The 25,332-nt window shown below is 42.2% G+C and overlaps 1 protein-coding gene across 1 annotated transcript in view; it reads left to right on the forward strand.

Moving 5' to 3' along the window:
- The window catches only part of LOC147718229 (nicotinamide N-methyltransferase-like), a 77,852-nt gene extending 63,372 nt beyond the window's left edge, over nucleotides 1-14,480 (forward strand). The window contains exon 3 of the mRNA XM_086966649.1: nucleotides 13,785-14,480. Coding sequence (XP_086822775.1) covers nucleotides 13,785-14,211 — 427 coding nt within the window. The 3' untranslated portion in view covers nucleotides 14,212-14,480. The remainder of the gene's footprint in view (nucleotides 1-13,784) is intronic.
- Nucleotides 14,481-25,332: the final 10,852 nt, after the last annotated feature.

Below are 25,332 nucleotides of genomic sequence, written 5' to 3' on the forward strand. Positions count from 1 at the left end.
ATCGCTCTGCATAATTATTATGGGCTCTTTGTGTTTCAGTTTCCCAAGACCATGCAGATAGTTCCGGAAAGGCCGCCTTGAATAGCTCAATGATGAATCTCTGTGGATCGCCACCCTCCGATCCCTCGGGTATACCCATTGCTCTGAGATTGTTCCTTTTAAGCCTGTTCTCTAAATCGTCCATCTTCAACTTCAACTTGGTATCCGTCACCTGAGCTTCCAATTTGGGCTGGGCTGTTTTTGCATTTGTCACCCCGAGTGGGACTGGTATACTCAGACGTGAGTCCCGTGCTCTCCATGCCACTGGAATCAAACTATACTGGATGATGTGGGCTGAAAACCCAAAACAGGTCCTAGGATGCTTGTTTCCAGTCTAGAGAGGACCTGGCTTGGCAGTTCGGCTGGACTGTTCACATGAGGCACAGGGTCAAGACTGATTTGCATATGGCTGGGTTCAAACTGGAATGGCATGGTGAGCAAAAAAACCAATGGATTTATGCACATATCTCTGTGCTGGGGTGAATGTATGATATTGTTCTGCATTCTGTTCATCAACTGCTGTTTTTGCATTTGTCACCCTGCATGGGACGGGTATGCTCAGACGTGAGTCCTGTGCTCTCTATGCCCCTGGAATCAAGATATCCTGGTTGATGAGGGCTGAAAGCCCAAACCTGGTCCTAGGATGCTTGCTTCCAGTCCAGGGAGGACCTGGTTTGGCAGTTCGGGCTGGACTGTTCCCATGGGGCACAGGGTCAAGACTGATTTGCATATGACTGAGTTCAAACTGGAATGGCATTGTGAGTAAAAAAACTATGGATTTATGCCCAGATGTCTGTACTGGGGTGAATGTATGACGTTGTTCTGTATTCTGTCCATCAACTGTTTTTTTATGCATTTGTCACCCCGAGTGGGACGGGTATACTCCGACGTGAGTCCCATGCTTTCCATGCCACTGGAATGAAGCTATCCTGGCTGATGAGGGCTGAACGCCCGAAACTAGTCCTAGGATGCTTGTCTCCAGTCCAGGGAAGACCTGGCTTGGCAGTTCGGGCTGGACTGTTCCCATGGGGCACAGGGTCAAGACTGGTTTGCATATGGCTGGGTTCAAACTGGAATGGCATGGTGAGCAAAAAAATGATGGATTTAGGGCCGGATCTTTGTATTGAGGTAATGGTATGATATTGTTCTGCATTCTGTTCATCGAACTATTGTTTTTGCATTTTTCACCCTGGGTGTGACAAGTATGCTCAGACGTGATTACCGTGCACTCCATGCCACAGGAATCAAGCTATCATTGCTGATGAGGGCTGAAAGCCCGAAACCAGTCCTAGGATGCTTGTTTCCAGTCCAGGGAGGACCTGGATTGGCAGTTCAGGTTGGACTGTTCCTATGAGGCACTGGGTTAGACTGATTTGCATATCAAATGGGTTCAAACTGGAATGGCGAGCAAAAAAACAATGGATTTAGGCCCAGATCTCTGTCCCACCTTTTTGTTGTCACTTAAAGGCCTATACAATCAAATATATATCTACTCTTGCACCCTGATTTGTATCTTATATAAGCACATCCAAAAAAGAGACCAACTAGTAAACCCCCTGAGACACAAGCACAGAACCAACTCTTATGTATGTAGCATTAACAGAGGCAGTGGTATACTCATTCAACTAACCAAATAGTAAGTAACACACCTAACAATAATTCCATGCTACTCCTTTACATATACAATTACACAGTCATGCAGTCACAAAAGGAGAAACGTACTTACATATAGAAACTCCCTAACCCCCACTTACTTACTGACACACATGTCTAAGAGCGTGCTACACTTGAGGCTGTGCATACAGTGCTACTGCTCATCCATCTTGATATTTAAAACATATTGACAAGCATGACTTTGTTATTTTACCACATGTTTCATAGCACAAAGGTAGCCTGTAGCTAAGCAATAGCATATGTTGTATTTATATAAAGGCTAGCACACGTTCTTAGAAGTCTGAGTGAGCTATATACGCACTTACAATCCCATTGGCTCAGTTATACATCTAATGTTTTATCTGATTGGAATGCGTTATAAGCACATATAAAAGAAGAAAGCCACAAATACACCTGCCAAGACAGTGTCCGAATCATCTAAACATTCATTCACATGCAACAGCAAATTTCTTATGTGTGTGGCACTAATGAAGAGAGTGGCACACTCAGTTAAATAACCTAATAGTAACTAAAACACCCAAGAGTCAATTTGCACCATCCCTGACATATAGATCAAGTGAACTAGACAGTCACAAACAAAGTCAGTAATATAGCAATAAACTTGCTTATATATGGAAACAAACCCTCACGTATGGGAATAAGACACTCATTCAGATGTCTAGTAAAAAACTTACAAAACCAAGTCAGTCAGGCAGGGAAGTCGGCCTTTAGATATAGCTTAGACACTAGAGGCTGTGCATACTGTTCTACTGCTAGGCTGATTTGGCATGTACACCCCGTTCAGATGATTTATCTACAATTAAAACTGACCTCTAAGGTACACTGTAGATATGCCAACATAGTAACATAATCATATATCTATGATTATTTATTAATGGTAAAATAAAGGGATGTAGAAGAAAAGAACAAAAAATAAAACATTACTGCTTTCAGAGAACTCAGAAAAAAAGAGGAAAATGGATAGAATATTATAGAAACAACATCCTACTGGTAAGAGAATAAAGTTATTTATTTAAAAAAGTAGTTAGAAAAAAAGGAAAATATCAAAGATTATGTCAAGTAAAGTTTAGTAAAGAACTTACAAAACTAAGTCAGCCATCCAGGGAAGTAGGCCTTTAGACATAGCTTAGACATGGCACACTTAAGGTTGTGCATCCTGTTCTACTGCTTGGCTGATTTGGCATTTAAACCCCCTTCAAATGATTTAACTACGCTGGAGAAAGTGAACTCTTTGATGGCCACCCAATACGGATACCAGCATCTGATTAACGGCCAACAAGATTATACTCAGATCCAAGTTTTTGGCAGCGTATTCCCAACATATTTCGTCTTCTGTTTGAAAGTGAGTTATTTGGACTTTCATAGGCTGTTAACTATATATTGAAGACATGACTTCATCTACATAATCTCTTTGCAAGGGAATTCATTGAGAGTTCATGAAATGGATGAAAACTAGGAATATAACTTAATTAATTTGATGACATGTTAACGTGGTACCAACGAGTATTGGTATTGTTGTTATGGTGAACTTAAATGCAAGTGAGAAACCTAGGAGCATTTACTTGGTGTCTTACACTCAGTTGAACTGAGTATATGTGGAATGACCTAGAAATCCTGAGTGAAGTAAATTCAAACAGGAAGAATAACTATTTGAAGACAGCTGGCAGAGTTTATTCCTTGGATCCCTTCAGGTATTTTAACAACAGGTTTGGAGCTATGATGTCTATCATCAGCAACAAAATAAATTCTCCTTCTTGAGAAGTAACCGAGTATCACTTCAGATGTGATTCTCATATACACATGCAATTACACAACGACATGTTTCTACTATATATCAATAAACTACTTCCCTCACAGTGATGACGTCAGTGTTTGCAAAAATGCTGGTATGCATGAAGATTATAGGACCTGGAAATGAAGAGATCTGATTGGAGGAATCACTTTTGATTAATGTTGAAAGGAAGTTCCCACCTGTTCTTCTTGAATGCTTCTCTGTGGTCTTGGAACACTTGTGGAGCTATATTGGGGATATTTAAAAGAAGGGAGAATTTGGGAATCTTTTTTGTCTCCTATCTTGCTCTTGCCAGGCCTCGGCAAAGTTGCTGAACGGTTGGTCAACAGGCAGCTGTCAGCCTTTTTGGAGTCGAATGGACTCCTTCGACCATCACAAATTGGATTCCGCCCAGGTCAGGGCACAGACACGGCCCTCTTGGTAGTTGTTGAGGAGGCAAGATGCATCCTGGACTCAGGAGGGTCAGTGGCGGTGATCCTCCTGGACCTCAGCGCGGCGTTTGACACTGTGAACCATCAGGTGTTGATCCGACGGCTGGCTGAGGTAGGGGTCTCCGGGGCGGCCCTGCAGTGGCTGAGATCTTTTCTCTCGGATCGTTCCTACCAGGTGTGGGAGGGCCCTGAGAGATCCAAATCCATTCCCCTCCAGTGTGGAGTGCCACAGGGCTCGTCATTGAGCCCCACATTATTTAATGTATATATGGCCCCCCTGGAGGACGTAGTATCCCCATATGACATCAAAATCGTCAGCTACACTGACGATACGCAGCTAGTGGTTTCCTTATCACATCTGGCCGACAATCCTGACATCTTGAACTCCTGCCTGGCAGATGTTCACACTTGGATGGGAGATTCCTCCCTTAAGTTAAACGGCTCTAAGACGGAAATACTGCTGCTGGGGAGTAAAACCACCCTTCTCCTGCCGCTTAGTTGGCCGGGATGTATGGGCGATCCCCCGGCCCCCAAAGATGTGATCAAAAGCCTTGTAGTCTGGCTAGAACCAGACTTGTCTTTCCGCACCCAAGCCAAGAAAACAGCAGGAGTATGTTATGCCCTGCTCAGGTCGGCTCGGAAAATCTTCCCTCTACTACCGGTAACATCGAGGAAGCTGCTGATTCAGGGTCTCATAACATCTAGACTCGATTATTGTAACACCATCTTTTTGGGCGCCCCTGAATCAACCTTTAAGACTCTTCAACAGGTCCAAAATGCAGCGGCAAGGCTGCTCATGGACATTCCGAGGACGCAATCTGCGAAACCGGCATTGAAGGCACTGCATTGGCTCCCCGTGCGGGAGAGAGTGACCTTTAAGGCACTTTGTACCGCTCATAAAATTCTCGCAGGCAAAGGTCCCCTTATTTTAAAAAATCTAGTGACTCCCTATAAAGCTGGCAGAACGCTGCGTCAGACACGAAACATCTCTTGATGGTGCCTAGAGTCAAAAAGGCCCGCACTGGTGGGAGAAGATTCTCATTTAACACAGCAAAGCTCTGGAACTTGCTCCCCCTAAAACTTCGAGCTGAGCCCTGCATACTGCGTTTCCGCAAAGGTCTTAAAACCTTCCTGTTTCCGGCATAACGCCTCAATGCTGTCCCCTTTAACATCCAATGTTGTCTGGAAGCGCCGGGATGCCCAAGGGTAGCTGCGCGCTATATAAGATTTTAAATAAATAAATTTTAAATAAATGTTGTGTTTTCTACAACAATTAAATGGCACCAGGGTCAACTGAAGAGCAAGAACATCTGCAAAGTCAAGCAGGAGGGAAAAGGCCACCACACAAGCAGCAAAGTGTGGCTTAGGATTTTTTTGCTATCTCTTCGGTAAAATGAGTAGAATATTCTTTGTGCAACAAAACACTTTTGTGTGGTATGGCAAAAAACTATGTTTGTGGTACTAGGCCAATGTTCCTCCACTTAAATACACAGGGCCCGATTATGATGGCAGACGGACCTGCGCCCGTCTGCCACCCCCGAGGTGGAGGGACCGTCCGCAGGGGTTCCGCCGTCCCCCCATGCAAATTAGGATGTGACCGCCACCCTGGCGGTCACATCCCGTATCTTTAACCTTGCGGCGGGTGCTGCTTGAAGCAGCGCCCACCGTAAGGTTAAAATTGCATGCTTTGCATATGCCTGCAAAAGCGGCAGGCACCGCGCGGTGCCTGCCGCTTTGTGCATGCATATGCAGGGGGATACCATAGGTACTCCCCATGTGCACCCCCCACCCCCCAAAACCCTGAGGGCCCGCAACAGGCCACCATAAGCAAAGGTACACATGCTTTTCCACGGCGGAAAATCTGCAGCGGAAAAGCATGTTTCCTCACCCTTCGTAATTTGGCTGGCAGTGTCTTGCAGACACGGCCACTAAATTGCAGACAACATCCCGCGGATCAGCGGCGGACGGACTTGCCATCCTTCGCTGATAACACCGCCATCCTAATGTGGCTGGTGGTGTTTTCGAGGTCCGCAGCGGTGAATCGGCATCCTCCGGGCCGGCGGTGGCTTCCGCCGAACTGGAGAATGCGTATTTCACCGCAATCCTAATAGGCCCCATATTACAGAAGACAATTGAAAATGGCACAAAATTAAAGAGAGAAAAACCAGCCAAGAGCATTTACAGCAGCAGCACCTACAACACTAACTACTGTGCCCTCAGAGGTGAAGAGGTGACAGCCAAATATCTCTCCTCAATTACATCTTGGGGTTTGGATTGCAATGCCACCCTAAATGTTGGAAAGCAGTCTGTTGGCATTATGTAGGACATTGATGAGGTGCACAGTGTTCATTTTTGGATATTACTTTGCTATTCTGTATGAACTTATATTTATTTTGATGCCATTTTATTTTTGAAAAAGTACAGAAAAATTACTAAATGTTTTCAAATTATAAACAGAGTTGAATAATAAGTAAGATTATTTTCAGAACCGTTTTTCAAAAAAAGATTCTGCACAGAAACAATCCTAAAATGCCATTCTGTCACTCTCATGTGTGCTGCTTCATGCAGCACACATGAAAGTTACAAAATGGCATATTTTTAAAAGGTTTGTTTATGTACAGGAATGAACACCTTCCTGTGCATAAACAAACTATGGAATTTTGCTTTTTCCATGTGTGCTGCAGAAGGCAGCACACAAGGAAAAAGCAAAAATGAGGAGAAATAATGCACTCTCCTTGTTTTTTGCCATTTTAATACCAGGAATTTCCTGGTCTTAAATTTGGCACTACCTCCTATGTACACTACCTTTGAACATAGGGAGCAGCATCAAATACAATGCGTTTTGCGGTGGAATGCCCACCACAACACCCACTCCACCCCACTTTCATGCTAAACATAGTGTGAAAGGGTGCCTTATGTACAAGGCTGCATTGTACATAAGGCAAGGCCCCTATCGCCATGGGAACATCACAAAAAGTGACGTTCCAATGGTAATAGCGACTGTGGCGATAGGAACTTGTACATATCCCCCTCTATTTTTACTGTAGTTTGGCTATTATGTTTTCTGAAGTTAATACGCTTTTTTTATTGTGTCTTACTAAACAACCATCCCATCCAATGACTACATATATGTGCAGTAGTGTGGCTCACTGGTTAGAGGCGGCAGACCCGAGAGCAGAGGACGGCCCGGGACCAGGGTTTGATTCCCGACGCGGCAGGTTTCTGGACCAGGGTCAGCGGACTCGATAATTCTCTCGCCTCGGTGCCCACTCTGATCAGCGATCACACTCGGCAACTCTGGGCATAAGCTTGCCTCATCTGCACTAACGGCCCCACCAGACCGCCGGGGATGCCTGGTCTCACCCTGGAGATACCCATTAAGGGACCATCTCTCAGGGAAGCCAGGAAGGGTTTCGCAGCGGTCGAAGCACGGAGATACTCCTCCGGGAGTCTATCCTAGCGCTATATAAACCCACAATTAATTAATTAATTATCTGTATAATGCTAAATAACTTTTTATAGACACCTGTTTTCAAGATGAGGACTCCTACTTGGGTGGTATGTATCCAGGATTTTAGTCTTCAGAATATCTCTACTCTTTGGTTCAAATTCTGCCAGGTATTGTATTTCTAAAAAATACTTTTATTCTCTATTATGACTACTTTCAAAGCCTAGGCTTACCTATAGAATGCCTCTTGACTTGGAGAATGAATTAGATAAGCTTGCCCTGTCTGAGCATTCACACAAACCTATTTCTCTGTGGGAAATCATTTTAATGCTGAAAATGTTTTTTTTTTTTTTGTAAGATTCTTTTGGGCAGAAATTTCCCCCACATGTCTTTCATTTGTCTTCTCTTATTTTGTGATTTATTAAGTCATGTGGTGAGCAACAGCAATGGAGTTGTCTGCAATGAATTGTAGATCCATATTTGCACTCCACACCTTCAGAATAACAGGATTGTAGTCATTGATATATTTTGAAACCTCTGTTCCTCCCAGGGTGTATGCATTTTTGGGTGATTTGCACAGTGTATCTGACTGCAGGCAAAAAAACTGTTCATTCTTACTTCTGTGATCGTAGGTCGTGGATATCCAAAGTGACATAGTGTTAAAAACGTTCCTTTGCATTCGTATTGATGATGATACCCTTGTCAATAGTATCTTTTGTGATGGCACATGTCACAAACTGCTTTATAATATATAATACAGACTTAACAATGTTTTTTCCAAACTCCAGGACATCTTTTACCCAGAGAGCAGTATGCGAACTTGTGAACCACCTCTAGCATATTTCTCTTTGCACTCAAATAAATCAATGACTTCACAGAGAGGAGGTTTAGTTTTGTTGCAGATTAAAGACATTGTTGCTTAAAGCCGATGCTAAAAAATATCTTCAAATGTTTGCAGGATCCAGCGAACAAAGTTATCCTGGTGTCTTTAGATAGAGGTCCTTTATGTTTGGGTTTTCTTCTTGCAATAATTCCTGTAGGTCATCCCATTCATACTCAGCACAAGTGAGAGATAGAAACTAAGTTGGTGCTATTAGTTTTCTCAACATTCATTTCAGCTCCCCATGATGACACCAAAATGAGTTAGTGCCATCAAATTATTCAAGTTGTATTCCAGGTTTTCAACTTTTCCGGGAAAATATTTAACGTATTCCCTTGCAGTTATATTTTGGAGATTCACTCCTGTCTTCAGAATATGGTTTACTGAATACGAAAAGCCTGACAATTAACTCTCAAATAAAAGAAGAAATATATAGGGGAATTCACTGTAGAAATATAGGATCCTCTCGGTATAATCTAGTTGATCTGTACTCGGCAGCTGGTATCGGTATAGACTTGTCATCTACCACCTAGTCCAGCAGGAAACAGATGTGAGAAACACTGAGCTGCTGAACTCTCCCACACACTCAAGTGAGCTCCTCTAGATTTCATTTGAAAAAGAGCAATAGCGTCACCAATGATTTCTTTGGATTGAAGAGGGTGAATACTGTAGTGTTCGTAAATTTCTTCAGATGGGGATCGATCCACTTTTTCAACCTGACCTGTTGAGGATTATTCATTACCCCCATATGTGCTATATTCTAAAGATCATCTATATTCTTATAATAAATATTATTCTATACCAGATCTAATATTTATTTATTTATTCAATGTTTTATAGAGTGCAAACGTGATCCCTTATGATGTTAGAACACTTTCAAGAGATAACAAGCTATTTACAATATTAGGAATAGGCAATCATGAGTACACTTGAGGGAGGTAATACAAACATTAGCAGGAGTAGTGGAAGACTGCACAACACCAGCCTCTGCCCATTAAAGAGACAGTGAAGTACAAATAATGCAAATAGTACACATTGTCAATGATATGACACAAGAGTTGCATAGGTTACATCTATGAGACATAGACAGGCTTACATGGGTAGACTTCAAGTAAAGAGCAAAATAATACTGCTAGGCCGCTGACCTGTATATGCACTGAGAGAGTTTTTGGAAGGAATTTGCCGATTGGGAAAGTCTTAGCTTCCTTTTTGAATCTTAACAAATATGTTATTCTTCTAGTGTTTGGCAGCAGTGCATTCCAGATTCTAGGTGCAGCCCCAGAGAAAGCGTTGTTGAATGTTTTCTTTTTCCTGAAGAGGGGCAGTTTAAACAACAACTCCCTGGAACATCGGGAGTGCCTGCCTGTATACATTGGATAAGCATAAATTAATACAATTCCAAATGTTGAATTACTTCTGGAACAGATATGACTTCAATTTTATCATGAACTGCTGTAGCAGGCATTTTGTTTTCCTCTGACTTCTTGTAGCAGTTTTTACAATATATCTTGCTGTGTTGACAAGTCACTCCACTTATCATTGTTACATTTTCAGTTTTTAAAAACAATTAAACAGTTACAATTTGACTTTTGTGTGGACAACAAATGCAAACACAGTTTGGAACATCTGAAGAAACATTATTAACCTTCCTAAACTCTTGTACAAAATTATCAACACTCATTCCGGTGTGCTGTTGCGGTCGACCTGCAGCTACTGAAATCTTCATTTTCCCTACACTCTTCTTTAAAACAAAAGAAACAAAACTGTACATCATCAAAACCCTTCTCTACCACAATACCATGCATAAGAATTTCATTATTTTATCTTAAACATAGAGCAGAAATGTTGTCATAGTGAAGTCTACTAATTCAAGTTTGAATTTTTAAGCGAGTTATACCTAACATTCGGAAATGAAGAAAAGTGCTTTGGGACACTTTCTTTGATAGAGAAGCTAGTAAGTATTCCTGCAAATAAGCATGCTTTATTACTTTGCATGGATCTAGTTTCCTTTTTTAAACTTCTGCAAGGAAACATATATAGGAAAGTTCTCCATACCTCAATTGAATGCTGCTAAATACTACAAATAATACTACAATTTAATTTGTATACAGTGGTATGTGCAGGGATTACGCCCAAGTAGCAACACTGCACATTTTCTTACATTGTCCACTCTTCAGCACAATAATGTTTTTACTATTACATTTCACATGAATTTGCATATGTAACATTGTTGAAATAATTTCTCTGAAACTACTTTTGTTTACTGGTTTTGCATAACATTGTCACAATGCCTTGAACACGGAGGACAAGGCCTTTTACACACAATGTAATGTAATGTAATGTAATGATGTCTTGTAAAGCGCACAAATCACCCCACATGGGGTATCTCCGCGCTGTAGACCGCTGGGGAACCCGTCCTGGCTTTCCCTGTGAGATGGTCCCTACTGGGTATCTCCAAGGTGAAACCAGGCATCCCCAGCGTATGTGGGGGGCCGTTGTGTAGATGAGGAAAGCTAATTCCCAGAGTTGCCGAGTGTGATCCCTGGTAAGAGTAGGCACTGAGGCGAGAATTATCGAGTCCGCTGACCCTGGTCCATAACCCTGCCATGTCGGGAATTGAACCCTGGTCCCGGGCCGTCCTCTGCTTCCGGGTCTGCCACCTCTAACCAGTGAGCCACGCCACTCCACAATGGTCATCCAAACTTCATCCATGGGGCGACAATGTTATCTACATATCCATAACATTAATAATCTATACATACATTGCATTCATCCTATATAAATATTAAGCATCTCAGAGGATGGGCAGAGGAGGTACTTCAGCTGAAACTGAGGGTCCCTGCATGCTGCAAAGTCCACTTCTCTGCATGGAACATTCAAGAGTGTCAGTTCTTCACAGATATCTGAATGAGCCAATAGAAGTAACATCAAAGAAATGCAGCCGTCTACAAACAAATTCACATACACATGTAATGACAGGGTTATCTTCTCATTTAAACCTTGTAGACTAGGCATAAACTGCTGTTCTACAACATATAACTCACAACTACGGTATGGTGTTGCTATGCCATATAAATAGAAGCAGTTGCCTACAATGTAAAAAAAAACACAGCAACGCACCCAGGATGCAATACATGCAGCCGTTTATAGACACATTTAGAGATATGTATATGTCACAAAGAGAGTCAGTCATTTACAAAGAAACCTACATACACGTGCAATGACAGTCCTAAATAGAAGCTGAAACACTCATTGTGATATCTACTAATACAATTGCCACTTTGAAGTGTAAAAAGGAGAGACATAACTCTTGCATCATGCCATGGCCTTCTACAGTTTTATGTGTATTTCATCCATCACATTTACAACTCCAACACAAGACATTAACTATTTTTGTACCATGTATAACTCATCGATAAAAAAGTACATGTAGGCCATAGGGCAACTTGGTATACGCTTAAAAGATTAAAGATGTACTCCAAAGATTCAGTGTGCTTTTTGCACTCATAGAAACACATATGCTCAATTATAGATGTACCATCCCACCCAGACTGTAACCTGACACACCTAATCAGAAATGCAGACAGAGTCTAAAACACCCACTTCAATAATGTCAGACGACATGTATATTCAGGTACTACTAATATGTATCCCCTGACCTCATGATTGTGCACTGTGGTGGCAATGATCTAGACACATTGACTGGGGTAGAACTGTAAATCCTAATGAATGACATATTTGCACATTAAATTACTATTTCCCTCACACTGTCTTGGTGTAGTCCAACATAAGCCAAAGACAGAAATGGAAGTGGTGTCATCTATTCTGTCCATAGATTGACAATGCCATGAAACATGTTATTAACACTGTTTCTGCTTTCCCCAGAGACTTTAACATGGGCTCTCTCTTCAATAACACACTTTGTTTTGACATGCATGGAATCTACAGCATTGATTCAGTTCACTTTACAATTGAAGGCAATAGGGTGTTTCTAAGCAACCTTAAACATTGCATACAGTTTTATGTGTAGCTGTCATATTGGCACAATAAACACAAATGCTCTTGAGAAAACCTTTGGAAAGATGATTACATTTCAACACCAGTAGTCATATTTTGTTTAGATAAAGTGCTTGATTAAGAAAGCTTCTAGTATAAGGTAAATGATTATTGAATTTTAAAAGGAATTTAGGCATGACAGTTGTTGTAACCAGGTAGCTAGGTACACATGGGTCACAGCTACAAACGCTAAACAACTGACCGAGTTGCAATAGAGTTCCCTTGGGTAGGGTTTACATATTGAACTGGCATATGATACTTTTCTTCTCTATGATAAATGTTCATGACAGTGATGGGGAAGGGCAAACATTTTACACTTTTGTAAACAGCCTTATGATATTATTAGATTGCATTGTACACAATTCTGTTCTGTTAATAATAATTGTAATAGTATGTATAGAGTTTGTGTTTACAGAATATGATGCACATATTTAATGAAATATTCATTGATTGGTATTTGTGTATGTTGCAACAACCCTGAAGAAGCACAGTGTGCATGAAATATGTGTTGTCCGTCGGCTGTGTAAAGAGTCTCACCAAACAATCAAATAGATAGATAGATAGATAAAAAGATAGAAAGATAGATCGATAGATAGATAGATAGATAGATAGATAGATAGATAGATAGATAGATAGATAGATAGATAGATAGATAGATAGATAGATAGATAGATAGATAGATAGATAGATAGATAGATAGATAGATAGATAGATAGATAGATAGATAGATAGATAGATAGATAGATAGATAGATAGATAGATAGATAGATAGATAGATAGATAAATAGATAGATTTAAAACTCATGAATACCCAACAACATTTTGTATACCTTCATCATTTTCTAGGCGACTAGGATCATGAGCCAATTTAGGGAGCTAGATCTTTTGCAATTTCTTTATTTAATATGTATTTCTTCATTTATTTTTGCACCAACAATGCAAATGATATGTCACAACATCTGGAAGTATGGTTTTCATTCATTGAAGCTAGAAAAACAATGTTTGGGTGGAACGTACACATTTGGCAAAACCAGCAAATCCATAATTATTTGACAAATGTGACTGCCTCTGAAATTGATCAATCCTCATTGTTCTTGCCACATTCCCATGTATTCTTGAATGCTAGCTTAACCTATACATTCTAATTGAAATTAAACTTCTCAAAATTGACAGGTGATATAAAAAATACGTAGTGGGTAATGTGTAATATGGCACATGATCTCTCTCTGTCTCTCTGTATATGTAAATGCATATATATATATGTATTTTTATCTACATTATATATTTATTAATTTTAGGTTTATATACTGTCATCAGAACCAATATGGCTATCCAATGGACAAGTGGGATACAACATTGTATTGAAAAGTATTGTTTTAGGGTAATAAAATAAATCTAAGGTGGTGGTGAGATCAACCAATGAACAAAAGTTGGTATTAATTGTACACATATTTACATTTTTAGGGACGCATGGGCTGAGAATCAAAATATGCTGCGAGGAAAAATTACACGAGTCGTCAAATATGATGTCAACGAATGCAACCCATTTTCTCCCTCTTCTGTGCCCCCAGCTGACTGCCTCTTTTTGAAGCATTGCTTGGAATGTCATACGACTAATAAGGATGAGTTCTGCAGTGCCCTAAAAAATGTTTCAATGCAGTTAAAAAAAGGAGGGCTTCTCATAATTATAGCATGCCTTGAGCAAACATATTGCATGGTTGGGAGTTTCAAGTTTCCACATCTATGCATCGATGAAGCTTTTGTGAGAAAAGCCATTGAGGAGTGTGGATATGTCATTCAGGAGTCAGAGATGCTGCCTAGGAAAGTGATTCGGTTATATGATGTGGTAGATTACAAAGGTGTTCTTTATGTTAAGGCACAAAAGAAATAGCTCCTCAGCCTACTAGCAAATCTAAATTGAAAAACATATATGATATTTAGTCATTTTCCATTTCCATTCTTTTAAAACTAATTATTGCTGATACCATCTGTACTTTACCTCTCCCTATTTTCTCACTGCTTAACTATTTACATTTTATTTGTGAATAAATTACCTTCTTGCTACCAGGTTCAATTTCATTTCACCTATTCTCCACCCGAAGGTCATATATAATGTCGCTTTGCTTACTTTAAATTCAATAAATTGTAAAGTTCTGTCTATTTACCGTTTCTTTTCCAGATTGAATATGTTGTATTTCTTTCTACAATGTCATTTTTAAAGCGTTAATTTTCAGGATGTACTCCTATGCTCATTTTTATAATTTTTTGTTCACCTAGCACTTGAGCCCTCTGTCAATAATTCTTACTTTACAGTGCAGGCTAAGGCAGATTTCTGCTCCTTCATAGCACAGGTGGTAGTAGGGGTGGCCACTTTTCCTCAAGATTACATATCATTTCAGAACAAGTGTAATTCGTCTTTTACTTCTATTTCTTAGAGCAAAAATGCTCCCCCCATCTTTAATGGTGAGAGTGGTTTTTGTGCCAAGAAATAGCTCTAAATACAACAGAACACAAATATTGATCACCCAGCCACTCATGCTCGGTAAATGTAGACTCTCTGTAGGAATTCCTCCACAAATTACTCCTGGTAATAAGAGCAGGAGTAATCACATAATTATCACTGATTCTCTGTCAAAGAGTAATGGGGAATTACCTGAATTCTTGGATGACTCTAGGATACCTGAAATTCTGCTTGCGCCTAGGTAGTACCCAAATACAGGTTAGATAGAGGGGTATCCCCGAGTAACGTATTGCTCCATCTAAAAGTAAGAGGCCTTGTGATCCTATTAAATTCAGGTCAGCACAATTACTCCCAGTTACTTACACCTTCTTTCTCTCTCACAACTCCTCAGGTTCGCCCTGCCAAAAATCAGACACAGAGTGTTTGCAAGTTGAGTTGGAAGTCAAAAAATCATTTGGATAATGTGCCCAAGTCAGTCCTACAGCAGAAATCCAACTTTGGCCCTAAACATCTAAAGTTATGCAACACCAGACTAATGCAGTCCCCTGATATATTAGGGACTGACTACCAATCAGCACCAAGAGAAACATACTCAGTGACTGATTATACCAATAAAAATCACTTGTGTTTCATGTTTTTTTTTTACTGTGACTGATGTTAATATACTACTCACTTTACTGATCAACAAAGCTCAAACGTCAAAGCACTCATTTATCTTCAAATGTATAAAAAAGTATAGAAAATAGAAAAAAATCAATGAATTAATCCAATGGCTTTGATGATTAAATATCTACATTGCTGAGTGTTCAATGAATCCAGACAGAAAGAAACTGTATGTGGGGCCAAAAGACAAACATCCATTTTGTGTGCTACCAATTTCAACTTGTTATGAAATCCAGAATTGTTAGCCTTTGAAAGCCTGACTTATAGGTCATGCTTCTGTCAGGATGATTGCAGGAGTGGACACAGCCTCACAGTGTGATTCCAGACAAGCATGACAATTCTCTGGCCTTTTGCAGTACTGTCGCAGTAGTCTGCAAGGGGTTAGGGGACTGCATACATTGTGCACATTTGATTGTACCACTGCTTATCTAAATGCCTGACTCATTCTCCATGTGTATAGACAGTGACTGCATTCTCAGACTGCTAGTAGTTGACAGCAGGATAACTGTATAAACGCTTATGTTTCAGCAGGGTGATTAAATAAGGGGGGTGTGGGAAATTGGGTTGCTGGCTGAGGTATTTAATTAGCCTATGCTTCACACTTTCATAGCTTGGAACAAAACTAGTCAGTGAATGTGTAAGCTATTTATGAAGCACAAATAAGTAATAAAGTAAAACACAAGAAAAATTCCACAATAATTTTGAAAAATATTGGTATGTTTAATCAATTATTTTGGTGCTTAAAATGCACAAGTAAAAAAATAGGGCTGGCCTCAATGGAGTGCGGGTCAGATTCCAAAAGTTGATTTGATCTGTTGGTGTTTACCTTTGACTTAAATAGAATTTTATGGAAGGTAAAGTTCACTAGAACAAGGCTCAGACAGCATCCCGGTAGGAAGGATTGTCATCAGGGAGCCTTTGGATACAATTGTCATGAAGATTTTCAAATTCTGACTTAGGGACTGATTACTTGTTTGGCAGACAAGGTTAATATGTCACAAACATGTCAGCAATCTAGTCGACCAAACTACAATTTCATTATATCCAATGGAACTTGTAATATAGCAGATGTGAAATCCATCATGTTTCTGAAAGAGTATTCCTTTCTGTCAAGATCGTAATTGGGCCCTTTTTCTCCATTTTGGGAGTCAAAAATCTCCAGTGTGACACAGTTGAAAGATGTGACCAGCGACAGCTCCACAAGTCCGGATATCCCATCAGGGAGGACTGTTAAACAAGAATTGTTGCTATTGAAAAGCACATAGAGGGAGCTACAGCGTAATCAGATGGACTGGTGATGAGCAGGTAGGTAACATTCTCCTCTCGGTTCCGGATAAAATTTTAGCCAAAAAAGGTCCACATTTTCGATTCCGGTTATCTAGACAAATGTGGCACCACTCCCAAGGGTCCAGGACAGAAGAGGTTCCACTTGGAGGGTTAGGATAGTTGGAGCCTTTTCTGTGCCTAAGGGTTTGATCGGGAGGCCAGTCAGCTAGCCATTGGAGTCACTCTGGTAGTCCTCGGTTCAAGGAGTGCAACATGGCTCAAGCAGCAGGGAAGGTTTCAGGCAAGAAAGCAGTCCTTCCAGTTGCAGTAAAGCAATCTTCAGAAGTACACATCAACCCACACCAGCAGGTGACCCTCTGGGAGTCCTTACTTAGGTCCAGAAAGTGAACTAAAGAGTGGGTTTGAGGGTTTTATCTTTATAGCTGGCGTCGTTTTTGAAGTAAGAAAAGTTTGCAGAGTTTTTCTTTGAAGTGGTTAACGTTTCCTGCCTCCCCTGTTCTGGCTCCAGCCTGACTGCATGAACAATGAAGTGGTGTGAAGTCCTTTGTGTCAAGACAGAGTACAATCTATTTGTTTGCAAGTGGGGCTGTGCCACATTCACCACCCCATTTTGCTAGTGATAGCCCACCCATATAAAACTATTTCCCTGTAAGTACAGCTGCCAACTACACTGAGTCTTTTGACCCAGAAACAGGCTACAGACACAAAACCGGGCAAGAAAATGTCAATGTTCTAAAAGTGAGAGTATTTTAAATCACAATTTTTCAGACACAAAATGCGAAAGTTCCAATTGCTATCAATCAAACGTTAGCACTTATTAAATGTAATAAGGCAAAAGAAGGCCTCAAAGTAGTGAAAAATTACTCTAAGAGTTTTTCACTGCCAGGACTAGGACCATGTAAAACCTTCTAATTACATTGCACCCATCCCTATAGGTGCCTATGTGTGACTTTAGGGGTGACATTTATAACAATAAAATGGTAGTTCAGGTCTTGGGAAGGAGGTTATTTTCCAAAGTCCAATTAACAGTAATCTAACTGTAAGCCCTGAATCTAACCTGACCCTTGCCTCAAACGTACTTAAACTTACTTAAAACTTACTGGATGATATCATTTTTGATGATAATTTTACTCCAGGTATCGTTTACATGACAGTATAATACACTTAATATAGTTATATTCGAAATATTTAGCCCTCAATACATTTGCTCAATTATATACACACATATACATTGGGAGTGTTCCATTTGAAAGGTGATTGGTATACATTAAATTGCTAAGCACTTTATAGAAGAACATGATCACTGAGCAAAATTATGAGGACAAAGTTTAAACCTTTTGGATTTCCTCTCAATGATCGAGGCAAATTCTCATATTTTTATTTGGGATTAAAAACCTCTAGTGAAGGACAATTGTAGGAAGGTGGACATCTGACTATGGTTACCCCCAAACCTTTTGCCTGGTGTTTAGCTGGTTTTTGACATAGTTGGCCTGGGATCCTGCTATTCAGGGCCCCAGGCTGATTGCTCTCTCCTTAAAATGGACTCCATGTACCTTAGGTGCATACACAATTGGAACTGGTTCACCTTGTTGGCCCCTGTAACAGTGTACCCTAGGTACCCAGGGCATATGTGTTTCCAAGGCCTGCCAGGGGCTGCAGCATGTATTGTGCCACCCATGGCCTGGCCTCCATATTTGACACAACTGGCTGATCACTCAGCTGGGGTAAGTTGATGTAATCACCTCTTACTTAGATATAGTATCCCTATATCTAACCTTAAACTGGACACATATGCTCCTATCAGCCACTCCTATGGAAGGCCTCTTCAATCCTGGAGGCAGAGTGCTTGGAAATATGTGAGATGGTGCTCTAGCATGAGCTGAGCCTGCCTGCAGCTGTCGGGAACCACTCCCCTAGCTTTTCCGGGATATTGCCATACCATATACTCTTAAGTGCATTATAATACTCGCGGTTATATGCTAACTTTGGTTTGGCTTTATCAAAACATGTCGAGTAAGGTGTCATACAATTTGGAATACTATCCCCTCGACACATCTGTCGACGGGGATAGCATTCCACCCTTCCAGAGGGACACGACATGTGTGTAGCCTTAACCCTGGTTAAAGTTAACCAGAGCCTCAGCATCACAAAATGGATGCTGCCACCACAGACACAAGTCTGACCTCCTGTTGCTGGGAGTCCTTCCAGCGAGGGAGGATTGGACAAAGGGATTCCTGCCTTGGGAGGTGCGAGCACCACCCCAGACAGGATTTTGTGTATTGGGTAGGACAGGGCTGAATAGATTGAGACATGCCCGGGGCATGCAAGGTGTCCCCGTGCATAAGCCAGTTCAAACCGGTCCTGGGACTTTCCAGACCCAGGCCTGGCGAGGAGCTGGACAAAGTAAAGGGGGTGTAACCACCCCCCTTCCTGGTCCCACCCAGAGGAGGGACCTAGCAGGTGATCCAACCCTCAGATCGGGAATAAGAGTGGGAGCAGTGCCAGAGCACCTCAGATCATCCTGAATCAACTTGACACTAAGAAGACGACTGGACTTCGACATTCTGCTGCACAGAAGACTGAAGAGCATCTCCCTTGTGGCCTAGGAGTTGCCACCCTGTGAACACAGGTACCAACCAGCGAATCGACATCTGCTTTGCCGCCACCTCCCGCTGGAGCCCGAGCCCAGAGCCTGACAAGACCCAGACTCCCAGACTTTTCACAGCCCGATCCACAGTCCCTGCAAAGAAGGGACCCATGGAGGCACCGAGAGACATGGGACCGGACATCTTGGAAGACACCCGAAGAGCTGACTGCGCATCATCAGAGGCATCCTCGATGTTGTGCTTTGGGGACTGAGAACCCCCACCACCACCATCAGTCCCCCAGAATCTCCACGATCTGCATGGGGCCCTTTTGCATTGTGCCACTCGATGCGCCATCCTGGCCACTAGCCACGTGGTCATTGGCCATCTTGGCAATGAAACAGAAGAACTACACTGTGGGTCTGGTTGCTACAGACTTGCCCTAGCTTCTGTAAAAAGGAGCACCCGCACTGACCTTGCAGGCCTGAGTAACAAGCCTTTTTTGACTCCTGCGTGGCTTGCATTAGCCAAGGCCTGTTTGCTTCAATCAAGTTGCCGACACCGCCAACAGCGAGAAGCCTGCGTGGGACAGCTCGTGACTGACTTCTGGAAGTCCTTGCCCCTCGGTGTCCACGTGGCTGCAGAGAGAAGCTAAACCTCAACGCCTGTTTGCACCCGACATCGCCTGATTCCAATCTGGTTCCACGGTAGTCACTGACTAGTGACTTTGAACATTGTCCCCTCTGCTTTCAGGTCTTCACATCTTCAGATCCACCCTTGGATCCACCGGAACTCTTCACATCGAGCCACCTGCAGCATCTTCAGCTCCAAGCACCATCGACCAGCGTGACGAAACCCGACACTACTTCGACCCTATGCACCCGCTTCCTGTGGGTGAGGTAAATCAGCAACGCCTGGTGTTCCTACACTGGTACATACCTCTAGGGCCTGTGTCTCAAGTTTCAGCTTTCTAGGTCACTCGGAAGGTTCCGAACTAACTAACTTTCTAACTTTTACGCACCATAGACTTTGTATTGGTGAGTGCGTGCACTTTAAACACTGCACCCGAGTACCGCTGGCCTTTCCCGACTTAGTCACTGCTAGTCCCGAACAGCTCCAGCGATTCCAAAGGCCCTAGGCCTGTTTCCTTTTAGATTGGTAGCTCTTATACCACTTTCTTAGTATATGGTTTAGGTGGCCCCTAGGGCTCATTCATATTGTGCAACTTTTGTGTATTTTAAACTGTGTTTTGTTTAACGCTTGTGCTTCTGTGCTCATAAAGAGTTCAGAGGATATTTGTAGTTAATAAATATATATATATATATTTTCAATATATATCTGTGTGGTGTCCTTTCATTTAGTATTCAAGGGGGTTGTGTATGGTAATACAGCTGGCTTCACATGCCTTTCAGAGTTTAGCCTAAGACTGCTTTGTCCACGTTACCACTAGGATAACTGGTCTATAAGGTTGACTTACAACCGATCATCATAAGGGTTGTTTGGACTGATACAAGGTGGTACCAGAGTTGGAAACATCATATATCAGGCCAACTTCTCACAACAATCATTTGTCACATGCACATCCTTTCATCTTTTTGTAATTCAGTTAAGGCTAAAGCAGTGTATATATGTATATATATATACCTATCTTGCTTCTTTCTGCACCCCTCTTGCCTCTTTTCCCACCCCTCTTCCCCCTTTCTGCATGTCTGTTGCTTCTCACTGCACTTCTATTGCCTCTTTCTATACCTCTCTTGCTTCTTTCAGTACCCCACTTGCCTCTCTCTGCAACCTTTCTTTCCTCTTTGTGCACCTTACTTGCCTCATTGTGCACCTCTCTTGTTTCTTTCTGCATCTCTGTTGCTTGTTTATGCACTTCTTTTGCCTGTTTCTGTACCCCTCATGCCTTCTTCTGTACCTTTGTTGTTTCTTACTGCACTGCTCTTGCTTCTTTCTGTACCTCTCTTGCAAATTTCTACACACCTTTTGCCTCTTTTGCCACCCCTCCTGCCTCCTGCACCTCTGTTGGTTCTTTCTGCACAGCTCTTTCTGCACCTCTTTTGCATGTTTCTGCAACTCTCTTGCCTATTTCTATACTCCCATTGCCTCCTTCTGCACCTATTTTGCTTCTTTTTTGCACTACTCTTCCTATTTCTGCATGCCTGTTGCCTCCTTCTGCACCTCTTTTGCTTCTTTCTGCACTTTTCTTGCTTCTTTCTGCACCCATCTTGACTCTTTCTGCACCCCTCTTTCCTCTTTGTATAACTCTCTTGCCTCTTTCTACACCTCTCTTCCCCTTTCTGCACCACTCTTGCTTCTTTCTGCACTTCTCTTGTCTCTTTCTCCACACGTCGTGCATCTTTCAGCACCGTAGTTGCTTCTTTCTGTACTTCTCTTCCTTCTTTCTGTACCCCTTGTACCTCCTTTTGCACCTCTGTTGCTTCTTTCTGCACTTTTCCTGGTTCTATCTGCATTTCTCTTGCCTCTTTCTGCATCTTTGAACACCTCGATTGCTTCTTTCTTTACTTTTCTCTCCTGTTTCTGTACCCCTCTTGCCTCTTTCAGCACCTCTGTTGCTTTTTTCTGCAGATACCTTGCCTCTTTCTACACTTCACTTGCCTCTTTCAGCACTCTGTTGTTTTTTTCTGCATATATCTTGCCTCTTTCTGCACCCCTCTCTTCTCTTTCTGGACCTCTCTTTCCCTCATTCTATACCCCTGTTCCCTTTTGTGCACATTTGCTGCCTGTTTCTGCACCTCAGTTGCCTCTTTCTGTAGATCTGTTGCTTCTTTCTGACCTTCTCTTGCATCTTTATGCACCCCTCCTGCCTCTTTCTGCACCTCTATTGCTCCTTTCTGCATTTCTATTGCCTCCTTTAGCACCTTTTGCTTTTTTTGTCTCCTGATCTCTAGCCCCTTTCGGTACCTTGCTTGCGTCTTTCAGTTGCTTTTTTCTGCACCTCTCTTGCCTCTTTCTGCACCCCTGTTCCCTCTTTTTGCACCATTCTGGCTTGTTTCTGTATCTCTCTTGCATCTTTCTGTACCTCAGTTGCCTCTTTCTGGACTACTCCTGCTTTTTCCATTCATGTAGCGCCTCTTTCAGTACCTCTGTTACTTCTTTCTGCACTTCTCTTCCTTCTTTCTTCAACCCTCCTTCCTCTTTCTATACCTCTCTTGCCTCTTTGTGCACCCCTACTACATTTGTCTTCACCCGTCTTGCCTCTTTTTACACCTCTGTTGGTTCTTTCTGCACTGTTCTTTCTATATTCTGCACCTCACTTGCCTCTTTCTGTACTTTTCTTGATTCTTTCTACACCTCTGTTGCTTCTTTCAGGAATTCTCTTGCCTCTTTCTACTATTCTCTTGCTTGTGTCTGCACTTCTTTCACTTATTCCTGCACCTCTGTTGCCTCTTTCTGCACTTCACTTGCTTATTTCTGTACCTCTCTTGACTCTTTTGGCACCTCAGTTACTTCTTACTGTATCCCTCCTACCTCTCTTTGCTTGTTTGTATAAGCTTTATTCGAGACAATTCTCATAAAAGCACATAAAATCAAAACAATTATACAATAATACATAATTACAGAGTAAAAATTCATTAAACATGAAAATACAGCTCATACAACGTTTGCGTATAAAAACCATATGTAGCAGATAATATTACGTGAATCATTATTAAAAGGAATACCAGATTACCTGATTCCCCCCAGGGACCGTCGTCTAATTGCCCAAGCCCAACCCAGGTATTTGGCTACCCCTATGACTATCGAATCCTGAGTTGTTGTACATAAGATTCTTAGAGCCACTGCGCTGTCGCGTGTCCCCAGGTTTTTACAAACCGGCGAGAGCCATTTTCTCCTAGGATTTGTGTAAGAGGGGGTTTGGTCACTTTCAACCCGGGGCCTAACAGTCATATCAACAACCCCATTCCACAGCTGGAGACTACACAATATGTAGTCAATTCGGCTCCTGTTGATACCATTGTCAAAAGTGTAGCTGCCCTCCTTGTCCCCAGGTGTCCTCCCATTCAGTGCTCTTAAACCATGTTCCATACAAATTCCATTCAGTAATACAATCTCTTTTGTCCATCTCTTTACAGGTTTTAGGCATAGAGATGGTACTCCCCAGAGATTATCCTCTTCACTCTCCAGGAGGTCATTTGTGCAGTCCAAAGGTTCAAAAGTCCTGTTGAGGTCCCCTACGATTATCATCACACTTTCCTGGGACTTGGCCTCTATGGCAGCAGACAACAGCTCAATAGTGGGTAAATTGGTTACATTGTTACCTCTCACATAGACATTATACAAATCTATTGGTGGGCCCTTGGCTACGGAGACTCTTAATACTTACAAGTCACTATTTCCCAGGTCCAGCATTTTGATGTTAATGTGCAGGTCCTGTCTAACCCAAACAGTTAGACCTCCCTTGGGCCGCCCTCTCCCCCCTTTTAACGCTGGTATACAATAATTCAAATAACAAAAACAAAAGAGGGGATCACAAGCCCAGGTTTCTTGAAAGCAGCAGATATCATACCCACTTATAAAGTTCACCCAGGATTGGGAATCCAGCTTACTGGCCAACCCAGCAACATTCCAAGATAAAAGCGTACCTATGCTAGCATCTGGCCCATCTCGATTGTTGGTGATTGGAAATACTTGGGCTAGCATTGGGCTTTCAGTAGAATTAGTCAGCCTTTCTAGGTCACCTATTGGATCTACAGTCGCTGGGTGTGGTGTTATAACATTAGTATTTAGGATTCCCAGTCTAAAACCACCTTCTTCAGCCAAACCCCCCGTCTCGGTATTATTGGCCGTTAGGTTAGTAACAATAGTATTACCAAAAACATCACATAACCCTTTTGGCTCGTTATTATTCCCACCTGTACTATCTATGCTGGTTTGTCAATATCCCCATCCCGGGTCCTGCCAACCTACTTGAGAGTTGTAATATGTATATGTGGTATGATTATGACCAACAGGAGGAGGTGGTAAGGGATTGACTGGCCATGATACAGTAGGGGGAATTAGGGGTTCATTGAACAAACTAGTCGTTACACTGGTGGGTCGGGGGTAAAAAAACGTAAGGTCTACAATTCCGATACCTCCCTTGTTTGTTCCCCATCCCTGCCTAGTTATCCATCCCAGATACAACAAGGAGGGGTGCCGGACTGTTCCTAGGCGTGATTAGGGAAAAAGTTAATTGGCGTGACCGAAGGTGTAAGTGTAACACCCAAGGGCATCCATTTTGTTGGATGGATTTGCCTCACACACCCCGAAGGATGTCATGCTTCATCATCGGCGGTTGCTCCTCGTCGGGGAGGCGGTGCAATCCCCGACGGGCTCACCTCAAAGAGGGGCTCTTTGGCGGAGATCTTTTTCCAACAGCCTTATGGTGAGGTGTGGGTGTGTGGGCAGGGAGGTATGTGACGGTGAAAAGGGATATTTAAAATGTAGCTCAGGGTACCGGAATCAACTTTATTCAGGGGGTCCCTAGCTGCAATTAAAACCAGGGGGCTAGCTCACTAGGACTCAACGAGTAAGGTCAGGTGAACCTAGATGGGGCTAGTGGTGAAGACGGTCGACATGTTTCTCGCTGTGGGCAAAAGTTGCCCGCGATTCATCAGGACCTTTAACAAGGTGATCTAAAACATGCTGGTGTCATGTGTGAGTTTTGTGTGTGTTTACCTCTGTGGGAGTTGTCCTATGCCAAACTGTCAAGAACTATCAGCCACATGAGGGGTCGGCGGGATCTAGCATCAAGGATGAGTCCTTAGGTTGAAACTCTAATCTCTCGTGCCTTCGCTGCGTGACCTACCCTTCTCCGCCGAGCTCGAGTAGTTATCCATCCCACCACCCTTGGATCTTGAAAATTGACCACTATACAATCCCCACCCAAGGTTTTCGGTGTGTATCCCATCCAATCTATTCTCCTTACCCCTATGATTAGCCCGTCGATATCGCCAGGCAGAGGACGCTTTTCCTTTAACCAGTGCATGATCTTGTTTTTGAGCATCTGGAA

Source organism: Lissotriton vulgaris, chromosome 4_1 (assembly GCF_964263255.1).
Source record: "Lissotriton vulgaris chromosome 4_1, aLisVul1.2, whole genome shotgun sequence".
In the NCBI taxonomy this organism is placed as follows: Eukaryota; Metazoa; Chordata; class Amphibia; order Caudata; family Salamandridae; genus Lissotriton; species Lissotriton vulgaris.